We start from the raw sequence: 24,702 nt of genomic DNA, 5'->3' as shown, positions 1-24,702 counted from the left end.
AAACCTTCACATTTCTTGCACCTGAATGCAAAGCATGATCTCACAAGGAGCTGCACAGTCAAACCCTAAGAGCATGCTTGGGAAGCACCAGGATTTAATACACAAAAAAAAAAAAAAATTAAGCATATTCAGTCAACAGAGGCCCTCTTTTCAGCCAAGGCTTCAGAAGACATTCAAAGACACAATCACTTAATTTTGCAAAACCTTAACACAACTAGCATCTTAAAATCCTAATCCTAGTATGAGCTTTGAGTGTTTCAGGTTACCAGAAACATCAAAACAGGCACAAGAAACATTCTCACACAAATACTGGGGAGGCAGAAACTGAGCAACTCTGTCCAAAACCTAGGGGTGAAATACCCTCTTCACTCAATGTCACAGAACACAGGCGGTGCCTTTTCCCTCTGAAAAACAGCTCTTTTGAATACTCTGCTCTGCTGACTCCTCAGTCCAAGAACTCAGTCCAAGAACTAGGCCCAAAAAAAGCCACCACAGCCATAGCTGAAAGTATGCAACAAGTTCAACAAAGGAGATGGCAGATCTGACTTACCAAATCCAATCTTCCCTTTAAAAAAGACCCAACACTGTGCTTTTTAGACAATCTCTGCACTCTCCACTTACATTGTCCCACCTTTCCTCAGTAGGATGAGAGCGAACTAACCATGAAATGCTCTCATTTAATAAGGAGATAAAGTAAATCTATCTTTAACAGCTTTATGCTTGAACTTACTATTTATTTTGGAAAAACTTGATACATCTTTTCCCTGTTGACTTTGAACGAAAGAAAGGAAGTGAAGCAACTGCTGCCCATGCAGTACATTGTTTTACAGCTTCTCTCAGCAAGCCTTGGCCATTTTAGTCTAAGAACAATACAGAATACTCACAGATGAAGAAACGTCAAACCAAAAACAGTCACTTTTGGAGGCTAAAAAGTGTGCATACTGTGGAATAGAAGGTTAATGTACTAGTATACAAAATGTTTGGAGCACAGTGTTACTCCTGATGTCACCATATGGCTCTAAAAAGACCTTGAGGAACAAGGCACTGAACATCAGTGGTTTGTCACAGCAGTAGAAATGGGTATGTTTTCCAACTAAGACACCTAAGAAAGTAAGAAGATCATGAATTATAACCAGTACTTTCTGCAAAGAATCTCCTCCTATATTTTAACATACATAGGCCACACCTACTTGTGCAGTTGTATCAAACAGAATGGATAAGACAACAACTTAATTGTCCCAAAGGAAAACTTTCTGCAGAAATATCTATGGGACAAATGTTAGCAGTTTTGCAACACAAGCAGATAGTTTGGGAATAGTACTTAGCATAGTCAATATCTGTGATGTCCTCAAACCACGTGATGCACCAGAGGGCCAACTTCTGTTGTAAATTCCTATAATGTGTCAGGCAGCCTCATATGTACCTCATTTCCCCGCTCAGTTCTGGTGACATAATCAAAATCACAAATCACAAAAGCAGTCAAATAAGTTGACATTTTCAGTGAAGTGTTAAATGTGGTAACTGTCCACAGGCTTCCATTTTCATCCTTCACTTCAGATACATCTAGAAAAAAAAAGCCAAAGAAATATTAAAACCAAAGTTCTTCCATAATAAACAAGGAATTCTGTGTTTTCTGCATGTTTATTTCTTACCCCTTTCTTCAGTATGGTGTATTCCTGCACTAACTGCACTATGTCTCTGGGAGAAGGAAAGCAGCCAGACTTGTTGCTACTGACACGTACCAGAGCCATGACCTTCCATGCAAACAGCAAAAATTCACTCTTGGGCTTCCTGACTGAAGTCTTGGAAGGATATCAAACTCCATCAATTTTAAGTTGTGGGCAAGCTGAGGACAATTTATCCCATGCTACCTATCTAAAACGTACAACCTGTTATGACCAAAATATTGGTCAGGTCTGCCTAAGAATTATTAAATACTTAATCAGATATCTTCCCTCTAAGTAAGGAGGACATAGGCACAATTCTTTGGGGTAGAAAATGCTTCCAGTGAGTCTCACAGCAATCCCACCTATTATAATTCCTAAGTGACTTAGTTTCCATGCAAATGTCATAAAACTTACTTTTATGGCTGTAGCGGTTTTACAAAACCATGACAATAGCTGAAAATTATTCAGTTGAACAATAAAGATTCATGGCATTGGACTGCAAAAAAGAGTTTTTAAGAAAGAGGCAAGAGACCCAACGTATTTCTCTAGGAATACTAATTTAGAAAATTTGTTTGGAATCTTATACTCCACAGACATCCCACTTGAGATCCCAGCAAGGGACAGAAGGAGCATCTCCAGAGCCTTACAGTCCTCTTGTTCCTATTCTGCACATTCACAGGAGGCCAGAATGTCTCTGCCTGGAAAAAAATATTTTTGTTTGCCATAAATATCTTAACATCTGTTGAGAATTAAAGGAATCCCTTGATGTCACAAATACAGGCTTTGCATTCCTGGGGCTGCCATTTTGCTTTAAAATGATGTCACACAGTACGACAGACACACTAATGGAGCAGCAAATACCAGAAATCAAACACTGTGCAGCCTCCAGCAGGCAGAGGAGAGCACACCACAACTGATAAAATTGTTCAACAGAACGGTTACCATCAGAGATGTTAATTGTGAATAACAGTGCCCAAACTTTTAAGCTCGTAGGCATAGATTTTCTGTGCCTTTTGAAGACACTAGCAAATGGACAACAGAACACTTTTCTGGATGACATAAACTTCTCAGCTGAATTGCACCCTTTTTAAAAGTAAAGTAGGGGGAGAAAAAACCATACCTCAAGTTGTTGTTTACCTACCAATAGCAGGCATGTTGGAAAGAGCCACATAGCTTGGGTCATGGATAATTCTGATATTAAATGTGGCCTTCATGGCAGGTTCATCAAAACATGGGTAAACTCTCCTGGCATATGTTGGTTCCATTTGGGAGGCAATGAGCATACTGTATTGAAAATGTGAATAAGATTAATCCAGCGTGCTACAGCTGATCAAAATTCTACGTAACACATAGAGACAAATACAGGACTGCATGACTGTAGACAGACATCACATTTCCTATTACAGCTGCTGGTTTCAGTGAGGGGCTGAGGTCAGAAAGCCTCTGCAGGAAACTGACCCACAGTCTGCTGAGGACTGGTACGAGTCACTTTAGAAAAATTACGGGACAGTCTGCTGGAGGGGGAAGTTTCCTTGCAGAACAGTGACTGGCTTTGTACTGACAGCTGAAGGGCACTGGAAGTTTTTATATCACTCCTCATCTACGTAATTCTAATGAATTAGAATTTTTTACATCATTAATACCTTGACAGACCTTACAAATCACTCAAAATGTATTTCCTCCAACCCCTTCAGTGTTTTTGGAACCCATCAGGTTAAGAAACAGTTGGTAAAGTGATGACCTAAATCTTAGTGAAGGAAAAATAACAAGATACTATTGCATACCCTTGATTCAGAGAAAACCTTTTTTAAAGCAAAAAAAAAAAAAAAAAAAGAAAAAAAAAAGAGCAAAATCATTCAATAATATCAGTTATGTGTGCAGGTACAAATAAAAAATCAATACATTACATCTGCACTCAGTGGATTTTCTTTGATTTATTCCATTGTCTAAATACTACTGCCATCTTTCTAACCAGACTGCAATCTCACATTTCATTAGTGTTTTTTGACGAGCTAAGAATGAAAAGGAGAATTGGTCACAAACTCTCTAAACAACTGGAAACTTAATTACACACATTATTTGAATGATTTTAAAACTTTTTTTCTTATTTTCTACTGTTCCAGCAAGGCTGAAGACAGCTAATGTTTCTTCTCAGATACTCTGAATTTTATACAGCCTGAATCAAAAGAAAATCAGCATCTAATTCAGTGTTTCTTACGTTGCCTTCTCACTACTTGCAACAGTATTAAGATGGTAAGATAAAAATGCAGTTCTTTATTGGAAGCTTCCAGGTGTCTCCACAGTTATGGCCTGTGGGCTTGCCAGTATCAGATTTCTACAATTTTTATAAGTTTAATAAATTATCATATTTGTTGTCATATCATATGGACATAACAAACATTGTCAAATTAGAAGAGCAGTTGGAAAGGTAATTTTTCCCCTGGGTACTCTCCCATTGGTGTTGGTCCAGGGCTTCTTTGCCCCACTTCTTGTTATGGCTTCTCAGATTCTGACTGGGAAAAAAAAGAAATGTTCTTCTTGTAGGTCCTCTATTTGAAAATAAGACTAAACAGCATTTCAGAATGTGTTAGAAGGTTAGCTTATTCCTCTAAAATGCAAGAGAAAGAGTAGAGAAAATACCAGGATCTCTATAACCACATATAAATGGTCTAAAAAGCTACAAATACATGAAAAATACTTAAAACCCAAAAATCTTTAGGCATCACTTAGATTATTCATTGAATAAATACTGCATCAGAGTATATCAATGGCACAGAATTAAGTAAGAAAGTACTTGTTTCTTTCTAATTTGGATTTTTATAAAACTATATAAATAAAAAAATTCTAGATTTTTCTTTCCTTAAATTACACAAATAATCCCGTGAACAACAATCAGTGAATGAAGAAACAGCAATTAAAGAAAAACAGAATGTGCTTCCTCAAATACTTATTGTCATACTGCACTTTTCTCAAAGGCTTACCAAATCATCACCTTTTTCTTCAAAAAGACAAAAAGAAAAAAAGAAAAAAAAGAAAAAAAAAAAAGGCCTGTATAAGCTGCATTTTCCAGATGTGGCAGACAATGGTATCAAGATTTACACAAGAGCTGGGGAAAAGCCAGCTTGTTCAGAAGAGCCACACAGTCCTCCCCCATGTCAGTAAAAACTATCCATTTTGTGATTTCATGTTACTGCTACTACAGAGCAACCTCAACAGAGACTTGAATGTCTAGATCTTGTGTCTGCATTTTACCTGCTCAAACAAGAAGCCTATGAACTGCTAAGACAGAATTTATTTTAGTGGACTCATAGACAAGAGCCAAGAATACTCGAATTTTCATTTTGACTTGGTGTTTGCCCAGGAAATCACAACATCTTTGATTATTAAAAAAGATATAAGTTTAAAGCCAGTAATTCATCTGCTTCTTCTTCAAACTCTTATTTTGAGAAACTTGTCTTCCAGTGGAAGTACTTAAATTCTAATCTTAAATTCCACTTCTCTTTATCAGGTTTCACATCCAGAAATGAAAAAGGAAAATAAAACGAAAAATATTATTTTGAGGGTGAAAATGTTTTAGATGATTGACTACCTAATAAGCTTACACTGTCCCAGCACTGATTTGGCAGTTCAAAAGAGTAGGAAAGCAGTCTGATAGCACGCACAATGCAAATCACGGATTGTCTGGTGACAGCTGAACAAGTTCATGTGCAATAGCACCTACAAGGAAGGCACAGCTGTTTGAAGCAGCCACCCATCCCACTCCACCATGCTTTTGAAATTGCATGTGGTCAGCGTCTCTAAACTCATGCCCAAACACACAGCCAGAATCCCGGGTTCTTGATAAAGACATGCTCCCCACAGACACAGGCTGAGGAGGTGGGGAGTTGTCAGCGCTACACGGACATGTGTGGGGCCGGGATGAAGGTTCTGAGACGGGCTCCATCTCCCGGGCACTGGGCACAGGTACTGTCTGACCCCCTGGCTGCAGGCAAAGGCACGGAGAGACCAGAAGTTGTCCAGCCGGTGCTGCAGGTGAAGTCACCTGCCGACGGAGAGCCAGGGCAGCCTGGCCGATGCTCTCGGCAGCGCGGAGCGGCAGCCTGGGCACCGCGCGGGTTTGCGGCACGCTCCCGCGGAGCCCGCGATGCGCTCCCTGGCAGGAGCTCACGCCGTGCGGAGCGGGCAGGCCCCGCTCCCGCTCCCGCTCCCGGCAGCGAGCGGCTCCGCGCGGCGCGGTGCCAGCCCCTGCAGCCTCCCGGCACGGGCGGCCCCGACCCGAGGCCGCAGCACGGCCGCTGCCGTCGGCGCGGGGGCTCGGGGTCCCCGCAGCGGCCGCCGCCGCCTACCTGCTCTGCCCCCGGTCGGTGTAGCGAGTGAGGAAGAGCCCGTCGAGGTCCTCCTCCAGCCACCCCTGGAAGCCCAGCTGCAGCACGTAGCGGCTCCCAGCGCGGAGCCTGCCGCGGAGCTCCAGCACCGCCACCTCGGCCGTCTCCTCCAGCCGCAGCCCCGCCACCTCCACGGCGGCGCCCGGCTCGGACAGGGGCCCGCGCACGGCGGCGGCCCCGCGGCTCCGCAGCCCGGCGCTGTGCAGCACCGCCGTGTCCGTGTCCTGCAGGCAGCGCACCGTGATGTTCACCTGCCCGGTGAACGCGAAGGGCCCGGCCTGGCCCGGCCGCACCCGCGGCCACAGCTCCAGGTCGTAGTGGAGCGGCAGGAGGTGGCGGGGCAGGCGGCGAACGGAGCCGGCAGCAGGAGCGGGCGGCGGAGGGGCGGCGGGGCCGACCAGCAGCGCCAGCAGCAGCGCGGCGCCCGCGGCCGCCGCCCTGCGCCCCACGTACAGCCCCCCGCCGCGGGTCCCCATCCCCGCCGCTCTGCGCCCCGACGGCCGCGGCCGCCGCTACTTACGGGGCGGGGGAGTGAGCGCCCCCGAGGGCGGGACGAGCCGGGCCAGGGGAGTCGGGTTCCCCCCCGTCCCGGGAAAGCCTCTCTGCCAAGGGCTGCTCCGGCGGGGCGGGCGGCCCGGGGATACCGGCCCCGTGCGAGGAGCGGGGCCGGCAGGCAGCGGGGCGCGGCAGCCTTAGGCCGGGTAAGCTGCCGGCTGCCCCCGTCCCGTCTGCCTCAGCAGCCCGCGGGGGAAACGCCACGGCGGGCAGCCGAGCAGGCGCTCCTCATGTCCCGACGGGTGGCCGTACCGGCGGCGGGGGTGGGCGGGAGATGCTGGATGCCGAGGAGCCCCCGGGAATGAGGGATAACGGCGCTGCCTGCCTGGACAGACGGAATGGTCCCCCGGTGGTCCCGGCCGTGTCTCGGTGCAGGGCGGCGGCTCGGGGCTGCAGAAAGGTCTGGTCCGGAGGCGACCGTCGGGCCGGTGATGGGGGCTCCCCATGTACCGGCCAGAAAAAACCACACAAATATTCCTACATCTTTTACCACAGTGGCAGGAAAAAAGATGAGAAAATGGAGGGGTCACTGAGAAGCGGAAGTGTTGTGGTTAGAGTGTTATCTGTTCTTGAGGGAAATCTACGTTAGATGATAGAGTCTGAAAAATCTTTGGTACATAAAGGCGCAACCAAATTGAGTTTTTAATAAATAGTTTAGAGTCTCATTTCTTGCAGTTCAGTTGAGGCTATAAACATCACTGTGCTGTCCATACACAGTTAACCCCATTACAATCAATAGGATTAATCCTGTGTTGCCATTTAAACACATACTTAAAGGGTTTGGCAGCTGGGGTCAGATTGCCAGCAAGATTGAAAAATGACACATTGTAAAATTTACTGGTGTTTTTTCTCAGTTACAGCTCCTTTTCTAAATCACGATGAGCCATGCACTAACAGGAGCAGAAGCCAGAACAGTGGTTCTTGGGGTCCATTGCCTTAGACACTCTGTAAATAAGATTACAAGCAGTGTTTCCCCCTCATTTTTTTTTTCCCTTTTAATTTACTTTCAACAAACACATATCCACTGCATTGTTTTGAACCCAAGATAATTTCCTGCAGCTTGTAGTCTTCACAAGAGCCACGTTCCACAAACATCTGTTTGCAAAATCAATTAGGTATTACAGTCTGTTTGGTCATCAGAGTTAAAGCAAATTTCACCTTAATAACCTCACTCTAAAGGATGTATCTCCTGCTAATTTAGTTGTTAATGAAGATAAATAACTTTTCCAGTTGTCCTATACAGAATACAGGTATTCCTTTCCTAATGTTGGGTACAGCAAGGCTGGCTGCTCCAGGTCTAGGGAACAGCTCTGAGCCACTGCACTGTGAAAATTTCATGTTCCAGAAGAAGGCTGTAACCTGTTTTCCTGTCACTTGAGGGATGGGGGAATACCCTCTGACAGCCTGTTCCACTGGTTGCTTCCCACTCTTCTTGCCTCATCTGATGCCTGTCCCAATGCCTTTGCTGCTGTTGTCCATTAGGTTCACAACAAGTTGTCTTCTGGTGCTGGCTCACCCATCTTCCTTTACTTTTTTCAGACAGCTTGACTTGTATGTTTCTATTTCTGTGCTTCTTTTCTCATTTGGTTTTCATTTACCCCAGTCCTCACCACCCACACCCTGGGTGTGACTTTTTCTGTTTCCCTGTTCAGGCCTTTGCACTCTTTTCCCTTAACCCATCACTCTTGCACATGCCTCATGTAACTTTACTCTTCATCTTGCACATCAGCAGCCTCTCTCTTTTCTCCTAACATATTATGCAACATCCATCACATTGTTCTCCTATTAAGGCTTTACAATAACCTCTAGCCAACTCCTTGGAGGTTGCTGGACCTGCAGCCCTGAACTAACTGCCCTCCAACAAGTATGACCTGCTGCATGTCACTTAAATATTTCACAGAAACTGTATTCAAGTGTTTAGGAAAGTATCTTTTCCTTCTTGTTGACATTGCAAGCTTGGGAAAGAGTTTGTTGTGCCAGTCCAAAGAGCTGATCCATCCCACAGAAGAAGCACTGACACACTAAGAAGACGAGGTAAGAAGAATATGCTTCCAGAAAGATCAGAATAGACAAGACAGCACTGCAGAGAAGGACATGATGGCAAGGAGAGCAGAGATATTTTAGAAAATTAAGGAGGATTTCCATGTCCTGTTTTCAAATTTTTTTTTAATTCATCCTAAACACTGTTCAGTAAAGCCATTCTCATCCACCCAACTCCTCAAAACAATGCACAGGCAAAGTTAAAACTGAGGCATTTCATTCCACATCTGTGAAAAGACCCATGGGAAAGTTGCCCTTATTAACAGTGCGGGATATGTTTCAAAGTTTACAGTTCATGTTTGTAAAACACACTTTATTTTCTCATGTTTTCAGTGGAGAATTCAAACCTGCTCCTTTCCTCCATTAACACATAATAAACCCACAATAGTTATGAGTTAGAATAAATGTTTTTAAAAGTGTTGTTTAACTACCTTTTCCTCTCAAATAATTTATAATCTCACAAAGTGACTGATGAGTGAAGGCCACAACTGGACATTCCCCTCCTGATGGAAACATATATACCAGGGAATGTTAGAATTGGGAAAATATTTGCATGCAGTATAAAACCTGTGAGGAGCTTCTGGTGCAAATATTATAGTTTATCCCTTCTGCTGGACTTTGCAAAGTTAAGACATCTGAATGACATGCTCCTGGAGCTGAAGGTGCAGGCGGTCCCAGACACTCTGACCCAGGCACTCTGACCATGGCAAGCCAGGCGGAGTTTTTTATTCAGGCCGTAGCACAGATCAAATCCTGACCTTGAACGGAAACAGGAGGTTTATATTTAAGTCAGAAGAAGCTTTTAAAACATATATGAAGATTGAAACAAATCACCTGTTAAAACAGAAGTCCATTCTGTCGCTTTGAAGAGCACCAAAGTGTCTGACAAACTTTACTATCTTGTTTCAGATTATGGGGTCTGTGCCATGCTCACCAGCTGTTCAAAGTACTATTGGTGTCCCCTAAATTTTGAACAACAGAGAAAGGTCACACCTGACAGCATGGGATCTACTGTCTATTAAGGTGCAGTAAGGTAAACAACACTTCCTGTGGCAGCTGGCCAGGCAATTTGACATATTTCAAGTAGCAAAATGTTACTGACCCTTCCCTAAAGTTTTTCAATATTTTAAGATTAATAGTATTGCTTTCATAAAAAAATATTGTGATGTCATCATAACTTATATCTATTGAATGCCAAGAAATAGGACACTCACATGTTTAAGCAATGTGAAATAGTTTTTCTGCTGAAAGATGATCCCCTCAATCACATTCTTAGTGGTTTGTTCATTCTAATTTGAGGATGAGTGATGGCTTATATGGTAATTCCAGCATTCAGTCAAGGGTGATCAGCACTCCTCAAACTTTGTTTTTAATAGACCTGATCATGTTTCCTCTTCAGGTTTTGGGGAAGTACCTGATTTCTTCTATATTTACAAGATCAGAACTTCTAGGCATGAGGAATCCATGTGTACAGTGAAATCCCCTTCTCCCCTGTTTTAAAAACTTGGTCTGCTCATTTCACAAAGCGTAATTTTCTCTGCATCATTTATTGTCCTTCTTTAACAATAATGTATCAGAGCCAAAAATGTTGTAATGCCTGAGAGCATCTGTGGCAGGAACTATTCCATGGAAGATGCTGAAGCTACAAATTTTTACCATTGCTCTGAAGGTCCAAATAAGTGGATACTTCAGGATGTTCACAGCCATCTGAAGTAGGAAGCGTGAGCTAAAGGTGACCATGCACAGTTAGTTTATCTGCAAATAAGTTTTATACAGATGAACAAAGCATGAGCAGCTGAGGACCTTATCTTCTGTCTGGACCACGTTAAGCAGTTTTTAGCTTTCCTATGGACTCAGGATGAATATTTTATGTCACTCTTTATTGAGTATGTATTTTCAATATCAAGCTCAACACACATGATACTTGCCACCAAGGAACTAGAATTAGACTTGAAAGAATTACGTTTCTTTCCCTGATAATAAAAAAAAAAAAAAAAAAAAAAAAAAAAAAAAAAAAAAAAAAAAAAAAAAAAAAAAAAAAAAAAAAAAAACAAAAAACAAAAAAAAAAAAAAAACAAAAACAAAAAAACCCAACAAACCTAAGCAAGTCAACAAAACCTCAAAGCAAACAAACAAGCAACCCAAACAAACAAGCAGAAACCAAACCCACCACCAGACTCTGTTCCACTGTTTCTGCCCTCAAGAGATTTTGTACACTCCTGGTACAGAACTGTGAGTAAGTTTAAAAGTTGCCACAGTATCAACTGAACCTAGATCTGTATTTGTGTTGACAACACCGTCTTAACTGGTCAGGACAGTGCAATACAGAAAGGCAAAGTGGAGAAGATTTCAAATTTAAAAGGGTCACATTTGACCAAGCATTGCAATGCCATCAAAAAGAATGAAATTGAAAATTCAGGTTAATGGTTTTGAGTGAGGTGTCATTGTGCAGTGGTCAGTCACTATATGAGCAAATCAAGTGCTTTCACCACAAGCTATACATCTATTTAAAAAGTTGTATGCAGGGAAGCGTGCTTGAAATACTACCATTATTGGCAATGATGCATGATCTATAACTGGAGGGTTTTTTTTACCTATGTTTTAATTAAAATATGTTTCTTGGTGTTTCAGACTGACAGGCCACTGATAATTCTCTGTCTTGCAGACGATGAAACCATGCAAAAATCTGTAAATTCTGTTCTTGTTTGACATACCAGGTGTGAGCTGTTTACCAGGGCCTTGCTGACTGCCTCTGTAGATGTGCGTACTACTGGAATGGTTGGGATCTGAAGAGCAAATGCTGGGTAGCAACAACAGCTCTGACCACTGGAGAAAGAACAGCCACTGGAGCAAAACAAAGCCATTTCTTTGGGTACTTCTACTTGTGGAGGACAACAGAGTAGTCCCTAAATGGTGTGGGTAAAATAGAATAATGATGAATCCATGAGCAGAGTCACTGAATACTCAGAATGCTGAAGACTTCCTACAAAGAGCTGAGGGTGTTCAAAGAAGCCAGCAAGACCTGCAGCCTTGTTTGAAGTTAGGATACATGGGAAAAGCACCTCCGCCTCAAGGAGGGTCAGGAAATCGTTTCTAGGAAAAGTGAAGAGATCCACAGAACAGTATGGAAAGCAACACAGAAGTATGCACAGCTGACATGAAAACCACTAACCAGAATATGAGCAGAAGATGACAAATGAGGAGGCTGCATTTTTGTAAGTTGTTTTTTATAGCTGGTGATACTATCAGTTGGCTTTGAAGTTTTGTCAGGCAGTGGATAGGACTGATAAACTAAGTCTTGCAACCGAGGCAAAGAAACATCACATTTTCATCAGTATGCTTTGCAAGAAAAAACCCCACTGGAACAATGCACTCTGGAATGAAGTTTTGAAAGAAAATTGTTTCAGATTTAATAAAAAAAGGATGAGTGGTCCATGAAACTTTGTTCCAGACACCATTTAACCTCTTCTCCTGTGAAGTTTAATGTTTTCTGATTATTACTGCACTTAGAAACAACTTGTAGAGGTATCAGCTTTTCTCCAAATATGCCAACATTTTCAGGCTTGCATCCTGTCAGACTGCAAGGAAGTGGTTAGTTGATTGATATTGCTTAATATGATGAATGGTGTAATTTTTTAAATTGTTGGCTCTTTTTATTATATGTTTTACAAGCTGTTAGATGCCCATTATTTTTCTGGGAGCTTCACTGAAATTAACCAGGAATGTAGTACTTGTTCCCCGAGTGCTTGTCGGGGGACTGAGATTTATCAGCTCTCAAGGAGGAATATCAAATAAAATTTTGAAAAATTTATGTATTGCGATACTGTAAACTTTTTCTCATCCATGGACATGGAATTGGACCAATGGATTTGGATCAAGGACCCATGTGTCTCCCCTAATTTCATCTGCTTTGTTGCAAGGAGGGCTCTTGGATGGTATGCAACAGCCAAGTACAGGAAATGCTTCACAAAGCTAACTTCAGGCCTAGAGCTGCAGAGGGAGCTGAAAGGGAAATAAGCAGAACCTTAGCACATCCAGCTTGCTTTCCTGTTCGGACAGGAGGATAACAGAAGACAAAGCCGTGGCTGTTCCTGCTGGAAATAACCTCTTCATCTGCACTAAGCTGGTGCCAGCTAGTCCAGCTGTCCAGAAGAGTGGGCCATGCTCAGTCTTTGTCAGGAATTTTGAAGCCTCTCTCCTGGGGCACATTGTGCATTCCAGCCACTGATAGGCATTTGGGCCAGGACACAGAAGAGAGAGGTCCAGGGCATCACAGCTAATCCAAAGTTAACTCCTTGGAAATGCACATGCTTTGGGCACTGGGTCCTCTGTCCCACTGACTGCTTTGCTTCTTTAGGGTCATCATACCTCTAAATGTCAACTTAATCTTTTTTAGTCCATTTTCCCAAGAAAATGCTCAATTTTTCTGTACTGGGAGTTAGCTTTGAACAGAGCTCTATTATTGCACATCTACAGCAAGCTCCATTGGCTCATCATCATCAAAAAGACCAAAAAAAAGTATATACAGTTCACATTCCAAAGTATTGTTTTAAATCTGTCTTCTAAGATTATAAACTGTCACATTTTTAGATTTGTCAGATTTTCAAAAATTACTGAGAAATTAGTACAGTTATTCCCCCACACTTTTTTTTTCCCATTAAAATCTTCACTAAACCAGCCTGACCTGAAGATTACCAGTGGGAATTCCCACGCTGACAGAGACTTAAAGACCCAAGACTCCAACAAATATAAAGCTTACACATCATCCTTATCCCCAGATTCCAGGTATCGTATTTTGAAAGACAGACTTCTTGAAGAAGTTCACAAAACACTCTCCTCTTTATTGGTCCAACAAACCTGTGCTTTGCTGCAGAATGTGGCTACGTGTCAACTTGTGATCAAATTGGCCAGAGCTCTGTATATCCCTACATTCCATAGACAGCCTGTTTTCCAGGGCCTCTTTCTGGCAGGCCTTTGGCGGAAATGTACTAAGGTTTGAGCATGATTTATAAGCAGAATAAAGCAGGTCTCCAGTTTAACCCCTTAGTATGTTTTTCTGGCATCCCAGAGCACAGTACCTGTTTAGAATTCTTGTCGTGGTGCAGCTTGCAGTCCCATTGCAGTTCTTAATTTCTACTTGCTAGGTTTGCTCTGATAAATCCTAAATCTGGTCTCATCTGTTCTCCAAACGCTCTGATCCAATGAGACAATTAAAAACCAAAAATGTCTCTTAAGCCTGTGTGATTGGCGGGCAGAGAGTTCCAATATTTTTGGCAAGTCTCTACACTTGGTGACATGTGACACGTCTCAAGAAAACATGTATCATGGAAGAAGCTCAAAATAAATAAATTACAAAATATAATTAATAAATCTTTTGCATAGATGGATCAGTGGAAGGAATGTACTCTGAGCTCTTGTACAAATCAGCTTTCTACAAAGACTGTGGCATAAAATAAGTTACAGAAATAGGACATTCCTACTCACAATAGGATAGGAATACATTTTTCACATAAAATTAATGTGAATAAAATAATAATGCTACTAGCTAGTAGATCCTGTCTTTGGTGCAGAAAAGATCACAATAGAATAAAATATGTGGGTGAGCCTTTGGATATCTCTTTATATTAAACAAACAAACAAACAAATAAAACAACAAAACAACCCAAAGCAAAACCCTGAATGGAGAAGAAACCCAATACAACACTTCTGTACATTTGTCTGTGTTGGAAAAGCCAGAGTTACAAAAGGAGGATTTTCTTTCAGGACTAATGATACAGTAGATGCCTTGAGAATGGCTCAGTAACAATAATAGAGTTGGGAAGTATTTCTGATCTTTCTTTTGACAGAGTTGTGGGACTGCAGACTGACTCATGCCACCAACTACAAAGTGTGCTGTGGTGGTTTTTGAGATGGTATGGGAAAAGTCCTAGGAGAGCAGAGTCAGGATGCACTTCTGAGGAAGATGGCAGTAGTGACATGAAGATCAGAGAGAAGAAGACTATGAGCTGATAGCAAGGTGAGGAGAAACCAGAGGAAGGTACAGGGCCTAGAAGGCAGCCAGTTGCTAGTTAATTCAGGGGATAATTTCTGAATCATTGAAGCCAAACTGCAGGAATGCTAGTTTTCTCATAAAGTCATGAGGAATTTGTACCATTATGATCAATCTAAACCATGAAATTATCAAATCTCTATGAGGGACAGAGGGATATGTCACAAAAAGGAGCATCCCACTCTTCATGTCTGGTACAGGGGAGACAGAAACCTGTGTACCCCTCCCCTTGTCTCTGTGCCAAAAAATCCCAACCCATAACTGAGAAATGACTGAAAACTAGGACAAGTTCAACCTGAGAAAGTTTGGGTGCATGCAACATATGTTATTAGTTTGCTCTGGAAACAGAAAGAATAACATTGATGAAGTACAGAAATAGGCTGCTAGCCACATTCTTCATTCTTCAGAAACTAGCAAATCTAGTTGTGAGGTAAGGTAAGAGGGGAGCCTAGCAGGCAGGTAAACCAAAACAAACACCATGGAAAAAGCAAGGACATCCTGGCAAAGTATTCAAAGCTTCAGGCCATGAGAAGCTCAAAGCTGACATTGCAAAAGAGCATGGTATTGTAGTGCTAGCCACTCAAAAGAAGAGGGGCCCCAGGATTCTTCCCTTCCTATTGCCTGGCAAACCTTTGGGATGATCTGCTGTGGTGACTGGACCTCACATGCCAGAATTATTTGTTAAAGTCTTAGCTAGTGACTTCTGGCAAATTTATAATACACTCAGTAACTTGGAGGAAAAAACCTCTTTATGTCTTTTTGGTGAACTTTAGTCCTTAAGACTCTTACCTCACAGTGGTTCCAAAGGAGTTTCATTCACATATTGAAGGAACTCTCTGGCTCACTGTAATTCCTTTACTGTGCTGGTATCATACTGACTCAGATTCATCTTAAGTATCACTGAATCCCACTTGGAGCCATAGTGCACCACCTTTGTCCTACATCAGTCCACCTGTTCTAGAGAGACCACTGCACACACCACAGGACATGCACACATTTTCAGTTCCTGTCTCTTGCATAATGAATGGTCCTTAATTTTCTTCCCTGGGATCACTTCTGACCAGAATGATGTATGATCCCAGCTAAAATTTTAACCAGAATTTAAAACTGAACCCCACAAGACCCATGTCCCATCCCCTGAAGTCGACACTTCAGGAGAGATAAACCTCAAAGCCCAAGCAGGTGTCCAGCATAACTATACCAGGATTATCATGGGCTCATTTACAGAATGGAAGTTCTAAATAACTTTTGTTCTGGGAACTCACGGGAAGCTATTGGAAGATTGTCAAGTAAGCTGAGCTTTTATTACCAAACCCACACCCATTTCATGCACATTTCAAGTGATGTCCAGGAGGAACAGTCTATTCTTTGTAGTGTTTCCTTTTCTGAAGTAACAAACCCTCCTGGTTTTGATTACCCTTCTCAAGCACCTCCTCAATATGTTGACTCATTTAATATTCTCTTGGTCCCCTGTTGCATGACTTATTCTCTCACCATGTGCACAAAATAATGTATGTGCCAATAAAATGTGAACTCTGAAGTGTTCCTTTCTGTAAGAGAACAAAGTGTTCTCTTTCCCCTTCAGCTGACTACTGTTCCATACTCTGCTTAAGCTGATAGCACCTTAGAGGTTATAAACAGATACTTCACAGGAAAGGTTTTTCGTGCTGTGGTTGATAGACAAAGATGAAGCTCAGCATAGAGAGTACACATCAGCAACAACTACTCATCTCAAGGCAGTTTATAACAACCCTGAGCCTTGGTTGGGTATTCTTCCATAATCAAGACAAAATGCAGAAGAAAGAGCAACAAGGAAAGTGAAAGTACTGAAACACAGAATGATTATGGCATGAATTGTGAAAGGCAAGAAAATAATTCCAGGCCTGTCAAAAAAATGACACCAGCGCTGGCCTTTTACTGCAGCAAATTTTTGGAAACCACTGTGCAGAGTAACATTACACACATTTTGCTGATTCCCCTTTTTTCTGTTCTTCACCTTGGTTGGACCAGAGATAACATATTTCACAGTAAAGATGACACACAACATGTAATTGGGATACGCTTATATTGCACAGATTACATTAAAACATATTCAGCAAAGATTTCTCGCAAGTATTGTACAGGTGAAGGCTGAGATACCTCACCTGTATTGAACAAAGAGACATTTGTGAGCAGTTTCTTAAAGCTGGATACAAACAGGAATACATTAGAACCCAAACCTTTACAACAATCTGTCCAATTTAACTTCAAAATACATGGAAATCTCAAGTGTTGAACCCAATCATCTTGCCTGCATTTAGACTTAGGAAGCACAAAGGGCAAAAGTAGATTTCATCTCACTGTCTTTCTTCAAGTCTCTGGATGATAACTCTGGCCAATGCTGTCATGAAATAGAGAGTGGGTGCTGACTTGTCCAGAAATTATATAGACAGCAATGCAATTAATTTGGTGTTATATGGGTGTAGAGTATTTAACCTCTACTTCTCTGGGCCAGGAAGATGTTGTCAAGTGTAAAAAGCAATGTAAAGCACAGTAGACAATATACCTTCCAAAGAAAGAGCACTATCCTTTCCACTACTTCTTCAATAGCTGCTTCTCCTTATACATCTTCTTTTCCCTTGGTAATTAACTTTCTCTTAAATAATTCTGTTTGAATGGTAAAGCACACCAAGTTACAGTTACTCCATTCTCAATTTCTTTACTGCACACTGATCACATTCTGTTTATGGGGTTAATATTTCTATTCTATAATATAATATTCTATATATATTCTATGGGGTTCATATTCTATTATGGGTTAACCAAATCTCTAGAGAATCTTCTACAAGAAGTAGTTTTTCAAAAGAATGTTAGGGGGAATATCCCAAACAAACTTTTTGAACCAAATGCAGCTATTCTGAACTCCATCTCAAAACCAGAACTACTGCATAGTCACTTTTTGTGGATTTTACGTCTCAAACTGAAAATGTTTTTAAAGTTTAGTTAACACAGTTGTATTTATAAAAAGTGCGAGTGAGCCAAAGCCCTGGCAGTATGCCACTATTGTTACACTACTTAATCATCATTTTCCTTCTCTCACATAATAGACACTTCAGTTGCAAAAACATATTTTATTGTATCATAAAATGGCAGTCAGGGATTACTTTAAATATCTTAATGATTCCTTGCTGTGGGTATGTAGCAGAAATAATGGAGTTTGGCGTGTATCCCAAGAATTATCTCAGTACTCTTCCCAAATTCATTGTGTCAACCCTAAAACAAAGCGATGTGATCATAGTAGGCAAGAGCTAAAGACTTTACCACGGGGAATGGTAACTTCATTTTAACATCACAACTCTCCTCGTAAAGCTGCAAACAAGCTAACTTTTGCCTAACATCTGTGTTTATTGATATCTCTGTTGCCATGCTGTATCCCTTAGTACCATCAGAGAGGGTCCATCCAGGAAGGTTCCCCGCTACCCCAGCAGCTCACAGCTCAATGAGACAACGAAACATAGCACAGGGAAGATAGGGCCAAGCTGCTCTGAGGAGAGACATCTTCCACTTCTGCAGCCATCAGTTTTCCTTGCCTGAACTCTTGTTAGAGTGTTGCTTATATATCCAGTACCATAGAGGAACTCACAATTTTTATCATCCACTTATCTATCCAGCAGTTGTGAAATAATTATACTCACCAGCAGTTTGAAGAAAATGGATCACAGACACCAAAATGTGCCTATTGCCTCATCTACCATCTAACCTGCAGGCATGAATGCCTCACATGCAGAAATCTGGGCATGGCCAGTGTAGTGCCACACCCACACTTGCCATTGCCGTGACTGTTGTGCCAAAAAAAGAAGCTTTCCTGAAATTAGCAGAAGGGGAAAGAGGTCATGTGGTGGGAAATGAGTGACAGATTTGGAACTGGAAAGAAGTGTGGGATGAAGGCATGTAAAAGTATGAATGTTACAGGTAAAAGGAAGGCGTCCATGTGTCTCTAACTGAGGAATGTTGCCAGTTAAAAGAGCATCAATTTCTGATAAGCCCTTTTTAAAAGTTTGGCATCACACTGCCCTAAGTATATGCACATTATTACTTTTCTGCTGTCTGACACTGGAATAGATCTCAGGATACCTTCACAAAATGCCACATCTTATGTACGTGCTTTTTTTTTTTTTTTTTTTTTCAAATGAGAAACACTGAATCTGAGCATACACAGCTGGTTAGGACAGTTAGAGATTCTCTTATTCTGTATTGTGAATTCTGCCAGCAAAAATGATTTCATTTGCAATTACAAAAAAAGATGAAGACAAGCTGCAGAACAACATTTCTGGAATTTTTAAATTAAAAGCAAGAATTCCAGGAATGGTCCAAATAATCAGAGAACTGGTACAACAGAGCTCCAACAGGAGGGGTGGAAAAAAAGAGAGGAGAAATTCTGAATGATCAATCCCTTATTTGCATTACATGTTTTAATGTTTGTAGAAAGACTGTTGCCTCAAAACCAAAACAGAAATTATTAGAGGTCGAATGTTACAACCTTTACACTGAATGCTTTGTGTAAACGTACTTCTCTCTAGTTGACATAAAAAGTTTTTGTGGTTGTTTCAAAAGTATCTACCCTCTTCTGTGTAAAATTGATTACAACAAAATGACTGCAGGATCAGAAGAGATCTTATTGGGTAGAGCTCAATAAGCATCTTACCATACAGAAAGGACCAGGCCCTCTAATGGCCCCGGGAATCAGATCTTGACTACACAATTCACTGGAGCCATCTGGTGAAATGAATAAAAGCAAATGCACAGCTTGCTGAGGTCCAAAAAAAACAGATAAGCACCAAATAACCAGCAACAGAGACTGTAAGTAGTTAAATAACACTAGGGGTTTACATCCAGCATACTGGTATCATGATTTTTTATTCTCCTTTGACTTTTTTTTATTCTATTGTTTCTTTACTTACTCTTCAAAAGCCTCTCACAACTGAGGCGGTGTGCTCAAGGCTGCATGCTCAGCTTTACTCTTGCCCACTGCAGACAGAAAAATTCATAGCTGTTAGCTAGCACAACTACCCAGGCCAACCTTGCTAGAAGGCAGAGGTAGAATATGTGTGTATCTTGAGCAAAAAATAGGAATCATTAATTTTGGTGAGAAATATTAAAGTGATACTTTTGAGTTATGTGAAGTAAAACACTTCAAATATATCAGACTGTATAATTTCCAAGCTGGTTTAATTTTGAAATGTTTTTTAAATTGCTCATGTCTTAATTTTGTACAGTCATATTATCCTTTTTAATATCAGTTATGAAACAGTGAACAATTAAATAATGACTACAACTTCCTATCCTCTGTAATTAATTTACTGAAAAAAGTCTTAATGTATTTATTACAAAATATCTACAATACTTCTAATAAAAAACATTACTAACAGACATATAATGAAATGATAACTTAAAATACATATACTATTAAAAAGAAGCACCAAAGAAATCTACAAAGCTCTAAATTCAGAGTGAAGCACTTAGAATTCAGCAAAGATCCTTCAACTAAAGTGAAAAGAAAAATATGTAGAAATCCTGTAACTTTTCAGTAGTTGGATTTTTTGCTGCAGCCAGCTCTGTGTTTTCAGGGCACGTGATATATACACTTACACAGAATGTCTCTGTGAGAGTTCTGGTATGTTAACAAATCTTCATCTCTGTGGAAGGTGCAATTTCATCTTACACATCTCTAGTGACAGTACTGGTTTTAAAACTTCCTGTCCTCCTTCAGTCCTTTATTTATTCCTGCCTTCATGCAGCTGTTCACTCCCCCCGACTCTGTGCTGAGCCAATGTTACAGTCTGTGAGAGCTAAGGAAAAGAACATAAACCTCCCCCGTCCCCTTGAAGAAGAAATTCAAAGAGTGGAAAAAGAGAAGCAATGATGAAGTGGTAATTGCCCCCTTTCCATTCACATTTATTGAATTATTTCCTTCTCTAAATTCCATGTAACGATTGTCAATGCCTGTGCAGTATCATTTTCTGAATGACAATCTAGCATGGTACTCTTCCCAGTTAAAATCTAGATCTTCAATGGCTGACAAGCCAGACCAAACTCTGGGTTAGCATAACAAAACTGTTTCTTATCATGAACACTGGGATAAAGCCAAATTACTGCAAGTGATATGACTTTGCCTTCTAAACTTTGTGTTTAGACTGCTGAATTAATGAACTAATGACTTGCATGGAGGCTACACCCTCTTCTTGGCAGCACTGGCTGAAGAAAGCACTCGTCTTGTTATAGTATGAAAACAAACAAAGTACTTTTGGAGAAGCAAATTGGAAGGGTACTAAATCATCTTTTTCTGAACCACATCAATGTTACCATTCTTCTCAGGAGCCCCTTTTTACTTCCGCTTTGTCTTGAGGCTTATCTGTTTTAGCCTTGCACTTTTTAATAGATTGCTAAGGCTGAGTCCTCCCAAGACAGCAGAATAGAGGCAGGAGACACTGTGGCACAAGAGCCCAGAAAAATCAAGAAAAAATACTATCCTCCACCTCTGAGGTTTTTGCCTGGAAAGTGCAGATGGAATCCCACATAAATTATTGATTCTTAACTCTTACAGAGCCTTCAATGAGTACTTCACGTCAAAAAGGTTTACAAAGTCCAAGATTTCTAAGGCAAAGGTACTAAACTTAGAAGAGTTCTCCTCAGACTCCTTCTCAAACAAAGAAACGTGATATAATGGCATAATGCATGGGTGTTATTTTTCAATTGAAGTCACTGTAAGATAAAAAAAAACTTTATCCAATGCAGATATAAAAGAGAATGGAAAATGTAAACCATCTGTATGTGAAAAAAATGTAAAAGATTTATGGAATGGTTGGGAAGACTTCTGCACAATGTACAGGCCATAGAAAGATTTTGTTTTTGATTGAGAGACAGGATATACTCAAAGAGCCACAGACTCCTTGCCAGCATATGGTAAGAAAAACAGAGTGGCTGGCGGAGGCACAATGCTGACTTTACCATGTGTTTGGAGACACTTGCTCCCAGACCTGTTTATTTTAGCATTCTGTCACTTTAACTTTTTCATGTTAGGCTGTTTAACAGAGAAAATTTACCCTAGTCTTTGTTTTGCTGCCTTTAAATAAACTGGCTGCATGCCCAAAATTCTCAGAAATATTATACAGTATATACTGCCTAGGAGCATCCAAAAAGGCCTGTCCTTTGGCTCTCCACATATTAAATTGTTGTTGCTTACAATGGACAGCACAGGGCAGATGAAGATTTAGAAAACATCTGAAAACTGGAATAGTAAAATGCCTGATGAAGCTCATCAGGTTCATTCAGCTGTAACACTAAGAAAGACGTGAGGTCTCTTTGGGTTCCGTGATCCTGTGGTTAGTTTATCTGGGTTTGACAAGTGAGGATAAGACCACGATCTTGACATTGCAAACAGGGAATCATGGGAATAGAGAGCCTTGGGGAGAAAGCACAGACCAAGATATAGATTCTGTTATTGTCATTCAGTAACCAATAAAGCCAAACCCATCAAAACACAGCTAAGCTATACAGTTGTAGGGCACAGCCAGTTTCACTGGCCAGCAACCCTTTTTTATGCTTGGAGGTCAGGGAAAAGTAGAGATACTGTCTGAGATGTACTGGCATGCTACAGGTCCTAAAAAAAACTGAGAAGCAGCACAAGGTTGTTGTCTTGAATTACACTTTCACACTTCCTACACTGCATCTGTCTCTGCAACTCATCTCAGGAGCCCCTTTTTACTTCCGCTTTGTCTTGAGGCTTATCTGTTTTAGCCTTGCACTTTTTAATAGATTGCTAAGGCTGAGTCCTCCCAAGACAGCAGAACAGAGGCAGGAGACACTGTGGCACAAGCAGTCAGCACAGAATCTCAGACTGATGAGCAATCTGCAATCCATCATGCACGAATGACAAGAGGCTTTGTAAAGGAGAGATGTCCTGTTTGATAAAGTCTGTGCAGCTCTGAAGAGCTTTTTGGGACACAGGCAGAGCCCTTCTCCAGGCAGGTAAGGCAAGTTAATAATGAGTAGGAACAATAACTAAAGGCTACTAAAAATTCTGAGGAATATTGATTAGAAGCAACAGCTAGAGGCTACTAAAACTACAAACTACTACAGGCTACTAAAAAGGCACAAAGAGCATACACAATACACAATGGATTCATTTGTTAAAGACAAATGGACCTTTTATATCCTGTACAAGAAGAAAGAGAATAAAACAAGGGAGTTGAGGAATAGAAAAAAAAAAATCAGAATTTTTCACCTGCACAAAGTAGTAAACTTTGCTGGAGGCATTCAGAGAGTGAATCAAGCATCTCATTTGAAACAGACAGATGCTAAAGTCTCTTTACAATAAATAGGAAGATAGATATTTAATTGTCCAGAATTTTTAATAGCTTTGAAAACAAAAGGCTGTCTGTTAAGTAACTTTGGCATCCAAAAGAAGTAAGCAACTGAATCGGAAACATATTTTATTTGTAACAGCTGAACCAGCCTTTAGTAAAAGTTATTTTGTGAGCTGCAAGAAAAGCACATATAATTTTGAACATTTTTTTTCCTATGTTTCCATTACATGGCATTTACTTGTATGGAATAGCTTATACTTTCAGATTCAGTTAAAACAGCCACTTTCCAAAGCATACTGCCTTGGTTCTTCAGACTTTAATATAATTGCCCTAGCCACATGAAGAAAGCCATCCCAATGTGATCAACATGAAAAGACCTCTGGAGAGTAATCAAGTTACAGCACTTACAGTGATGTGGATTATACAAAAATGTTATCAGTCAAGTTTTAAATCCTAGTAAGAAATATAAGAAAAGACTTAAAATAAACTACTGCCTTATGTGAGGATCCACAGTGAAAGAAAAATTATACATAATGGAAGGAAATAAATTCATAAAAGAATCTGGATTAGTATTCATGTAAGGATTAAAGCACTTTTTTCTCTAGATAGGCTCATGTTAATAACACATGCAACATGTTTATGACATCATAACTCCCACAAACACAATGTATTGGAACTTTAAAAAAATTATTTAATATACCTGTGTTTATTAGTTAGAACACAGTTGGCATGGCTAGGTGAAGAAAACAAATAAAACTTTCCAAACCCTAAGCACATTTATCCAATTCTAAATAATATGTCTTTTGGGAAGTCAGAACTGGTTACTCTATAAACAGAGAAAAAACTTTGAGAATCTGTGGAGCTCAACTTTTGTTCTTTACACATCACATAATTAAGGAAATAAGAGCAGACACTGCATCCATGCACTAATAATGCTGGATGAATCCTCCAGCTCTACAACATGGCAGGGCAGCCAGTTGGTTTTTATGCTAAACTTCATAACCACTGAATTACCCAACTGCAGTAGATTACTAATTGTTTATTTATATATCTAAGTTTCCATACTACAATCATTACATGCCATCCAGATGTCTCAAATAGCTAAAGCTATGCTTACCCATGCTAAATGGCAGATACACAATTATTATCATGTATCTAAGGAAGAAAGCTTTTTCAGTTTCTTCTCATCTTTGAATCTGTTGATCCGTTTCAGACTGTGTGACAAAACCAGACATCTCAAAGACATTTAATTACCCAGGTGTTCTGTATCTACAGAGAGAAAAAATGAAATACAGTGTTCTTGCTGAGGGAACTGCTATACACCATTTCCTTTGGCGTGGCGAGGCAGGCCATCCATCCCACAGGTTTTGGCTGTTCCCATGGCATGTGGCACTGCCTGGCTCATTAGCTTGTTCTTAACTGTAGCCAGTGTTTGTCCCCTCACCTCAGAAACACAGAGGGTGGGAAAAGAGACAAGAATACAGAGGAAAGTGGTGAACTGGGAAATCTGCGAGCACAGCAAGATCTCAAGTTACTGAGAGGCACATCTCCCAGGATACTGGAAGGGTAACTGGCTTGGTGTTGGGTGACAGAGTGCATGGTTTTAGAGGAAATCAGGATTCACTAGTTCTGCTGCTCATGGAATAGCTTGTCTTTCCTTC

General features: G+C 40.9%; 1 protein-coding gene across 1 annotated transcript in view; it reads right to left on the bottom strand.

The window, feature by feature from the left end:
- The window catches only part of LVRN (laeverin), a 31,678-nt gene extending 25,150 nt beyond the window's left edge, over positions 1-6,528 (bottom strand). Inside the window, exons 1-3 of the mRNA XM_041459100.1 lie at positions 6,014-6,528; positions 2,809-2,951; positions 1,424-1,563 (exon numbers count right to left, since the gene is read on the bottom strand). Coding sequence (XP_041315034.1) covers positions 1,424-1,563; positions 2,809-2,951; positions 6,014-6,528 — 798 coding nt within the window. The remainder of the gene's footprint in view (positions 1-1,423; positions 1,564-2,808; positions 2,952-6,013) is intronic.
- Positions 6,529-24,702: the final 18,174 nt, after the last annotated feature.

Source organism: Pyrgilauda ruficollis, unplaced genomic scaffold, assembly GCF_017590135.1.
Source record: "Pyrgilauda ruficollis isolate IOZ18807 unplaced genomic scaffold, ASM1759013v1 scaffold130, whole genome shotgun sequence".
NCBI classification, from domain to species: domain Eukaryota; kingdom Metazoa; phylum Chordata; class Aves; order Passeriformes; family Passeridae; genus Pyrgilauda; species Pyrgilauda ruficollis.
The sequence above is the reverse complement of the archived record's forward strand: the minus strand, read 5'-3'. Positions and strand labels throughout refer to the sequence as shown.